The sequence below is a fragment of the Beauveria bassiana genome (genome assembly GCF_000280675.1).
Source record: "Beauveria bassiana ARSEF 2860 unplaced genomic scaffold BBA_S00004, whole genome shotgun sequence".
Classification (NCBI taxonomy): domain Eukaryota; kingdom Fungi; phylum Ascomycota; class Sordariomycetes; order Hypocreales; family Cordycipitaceae; genus Beauveria; species Beauveria bassiana.
The window spans coordinates 1089416-1092531 of NW_007930839.1; the positions used below are offsets into that span (position 1 = coordinate 1089416).

The 3116-nt window shown below is 53.2% G+C and overlaps 1 protein-coding gene across 1 annotated transcript; it reads left to right on the plus strand.

The window, feature by feature from the left end:
* Positions 1–2329: 2329 nt before the first annotated feature.
* Positions 2330–2815, plus strand: BBA_02134 (DUF985 domain protein; the record flags this gene model as incomplete). Its single annotated transcript, XM_008597231.1, has 1 exon — positions 2330–2815. The coding sequence occupies one exon, from the start codon at positions 2330–2332 to the stop codon at positions 2813–2815; it is 486 nt and encodes a 161-aa protein (XP_008595453.1).
* Between the last annotated feature and the right edge of the window lie 301 nt (positions 2816–3116).

Here is a 3116-nt window from a genome sequence, read left to right on the forward strand (position 1 = left end):
TAGCGTTTTGGACGTGCGGGCGCAGCGAGATGAGATGAGATGAGATGGCTGTTGGTGATGTTTGCTCTGCGAACCAGCAGGGGGTGGCGGTAAGGGTTGGTAACCTAGGAGGGAGGGGTGATCCTGGCTACTACATTGTTTGAGTCCGGAAGAAGCGCTGCCGCGAGAATTGGAAAGACGACGAGCTGGAGATGGCTAGAGATGTAATTGATAAGGGAAGGTGAGCGAGGGAAACTCGGAAAGACGGAGAGGAAGGGGAAAAAAAAACTAGATTGCAAAGGAAAAATCGGCCGCCACCGTAATCACTAAAGTGGCACGGCTGGCGTCTTTATTCCAGATACCCGCAGAGGGATAGGAAGGCACGGATGGACAACAAGAGGAGGAACAAGGTGGGAGGAGAGGACCGCAAGTGGATGAGAGTGGATCGCATGCAACGATGGGGTGTGTGGGCAAGCATAATAAGCAGATTGGCAAAATAGGCCGGCACATGGGTGAAAGTGAGTGAGAGGAGAGGTAGTTATCCTTTTTGCGCCATACTCGCTCAAAATCAAAGGCGCTCATTCGTTCTGATTGAATGGCGTTCTCCGCCGTCTTTTTTTGCTGCCGACCTAGCGGCACCGCTAATCAACTCGTACCTTGATGCAAAAATGGGACTGGCTGACTGCGACACGGTTGACCAGTGGGGGCAACTTGAAGCGGCCCATGTGTCGGATAGGAAAATGTTTTTGCATCTGGTTCAATTTAGAAAGAAAAGATCCAAAATAAATTGTCTCTCTCTATCTAATTAAAGTTTTAGACCATTCTTTATTCGTGTGTGGGAGGCAAATGCTACGCTGTGCTGAGCTGATGCGGGATACCACGACGGCGAGGCGTAACTGGCATGTTAAAAAAGCCTGCCTGCCCTCTTATTATAGGTAGGTACCAAGGTACCGGTTATGCAAGCCATGCGGGTGATGACTACGGCGTGCCGCCCGCAGTGCGTAATTTTAGCTTAGCAAGTCCAATTGTCTCACAGCCCAGTGCCACAAACATGCCAGTTTACTGGTAACTAGCACCTAAAACGGTGTGATTATTTTTTTTTAGCAACCGATGAATAAATGAGTTGTTTGCATGATGATTTTGACTCCTTCGGAACTTGGCCATGAGTGCGCTGATTATCGTCACACTTGCACCTGGAAGTTTAATATAGCCCCCCCTGCTATGCGTCCAACGGCTCACGACTCGCCAAGTTCCAGGTGACTTTGGTGGGCTCACTTGGCTCGAATCAGTGTGTTTGAGTGGCTCTCGGTCACCAGGAGCAGAGGCACAGATGGGGACAGCAAAACTCGGTGGGTACTTACCTGGGTACTGCGTGCGGTACTTGCCTACCTTGACTTGAGTACCTGGATTGCCTGGGTACGACTTGTGTTCTGAGCCGCAATATCACGGCTGCCAGCTTTGCCAGCGCCAACCAAAGTCTGCCAACTTGGTGGTCAGCAAATAACACCTCGACACCGTCCATCCTCTTACCGTTACATCCAATCATCGTCTGCCATGACCACACCTCTTCAAAAGTTCCCCCTACCTTGACCACTGATAGCCGAATTCTCTTTCGATTTATTTTTTCTCACCTTGGTTGCCGTGGTCGCTTGCTTGGCTCACCCACGCGCAAAGACCACCCGTTTCGGCATTCAGCATCGTCAACAGCAGACGCCCCCACCTGCCTATAGCACGCAGATCGACGTCCCCTGCCCCTCCCTGCGCCCCCCTCCTTTGCCTCTTCCGGGTCTCCCCTCGTTGGCGCTCTCCCTTTTTCATCTGACTTGGGGTGACGTGCCATGCAACCATTGTGCAAACAACCTCAACAACAAAGTAATGAAAGTGCAGTCCACACAGGTCCTTTGTCGACGCGCCATGCCCTGTAACACCATCACACCTTTGTTTGTTCGTTCGCCAGCCCTAATGCGATTGCTTCCGAGCCATCCACGCCAGCCGGACTGACCCCGAGGACAGCTAGCCTGATGATGCCAACTAGCTCTACGGTAGCTTCCCGCCGAGTTCCTAGCTCCAGACTTTAGCCCCAACGCCTCGACGCCTCTTTTCTCCCTTCTCCTTCACCTTCACCAGGCGCACGATTTCCCCTTCATGTGAACGAAAAAGCTCACGTCCGAGCCATAAAAGCACCATCAAGTTCCTGCATTATTCATTTCCACCAGCAACGAGTTTTGACCTGAAACTCCCCTCCTTCTTGGCCGAGACGACACACACAAACACACAAGTCGGCCCTTCCATCTTTTTTTTTTCCGCGCCCAACCAGTCAAATAAACCCCCTCGCCAAACATCACCCACCATGGACGCTACTAATTCCCGCACCGCCAAGGACGTCATTGCCGCTCTCAATCTGACGCCCCATCCTGAAAAGGGCTACTACGTCGAAACATACCGCGACGCTGCCGCCGTCGCCGCCACCAACAACAGCGACGACAAGCCGCGCGCCTCCAGCACTTACATCTACTACCTCCTCGAGGGCGAGTCGGGCCTCTCCCACTGGCATCGCGTCCTCGACGCCGTCGAGGTCTGGCACCACTACGCCGGCGCTCCGCTCCGCCTCTCCCTCTCCTTGGACGACGGCGAGCCCGTCCGTGACTACATCCTCGGCACCGACCTCTGGGCCGGTCAGCGACCCCAGGTCGTCATTGAGCGCGGCGAGTGGCAGCACGCACAGAGCTTGGGGGACTGGACCCTCGTTGGTTGCTCCGTCGCCCCCGGCTTCGACTTTAAGGGCTTTGAGATGGCGCAGCCTGGTTGGGAGCCCAAGGGCGCCAAGAAGCAGTAAAGAGGCTTATGAGTCAATGTTAATGAATGGAACCATGAATTATGAAGGTCATGCACAAGCGTACCATAGTCTCTAATACAGAAACAATGTTGGATGCTGATGAGCATTGACATGTCTTGTACTACACATCACGCCTATTCGTAGCCTGCTCCAATACAGCACAACACAAATGACGCAAGGTACACAACAACATGAAATACACAACTGACACAACAGGCACAACAGGCACAACAGGCACAACTGGCACAACTGGCACAACTGGCACAACTGGCACAACTGGCACAACTGGCACAACTGGCAC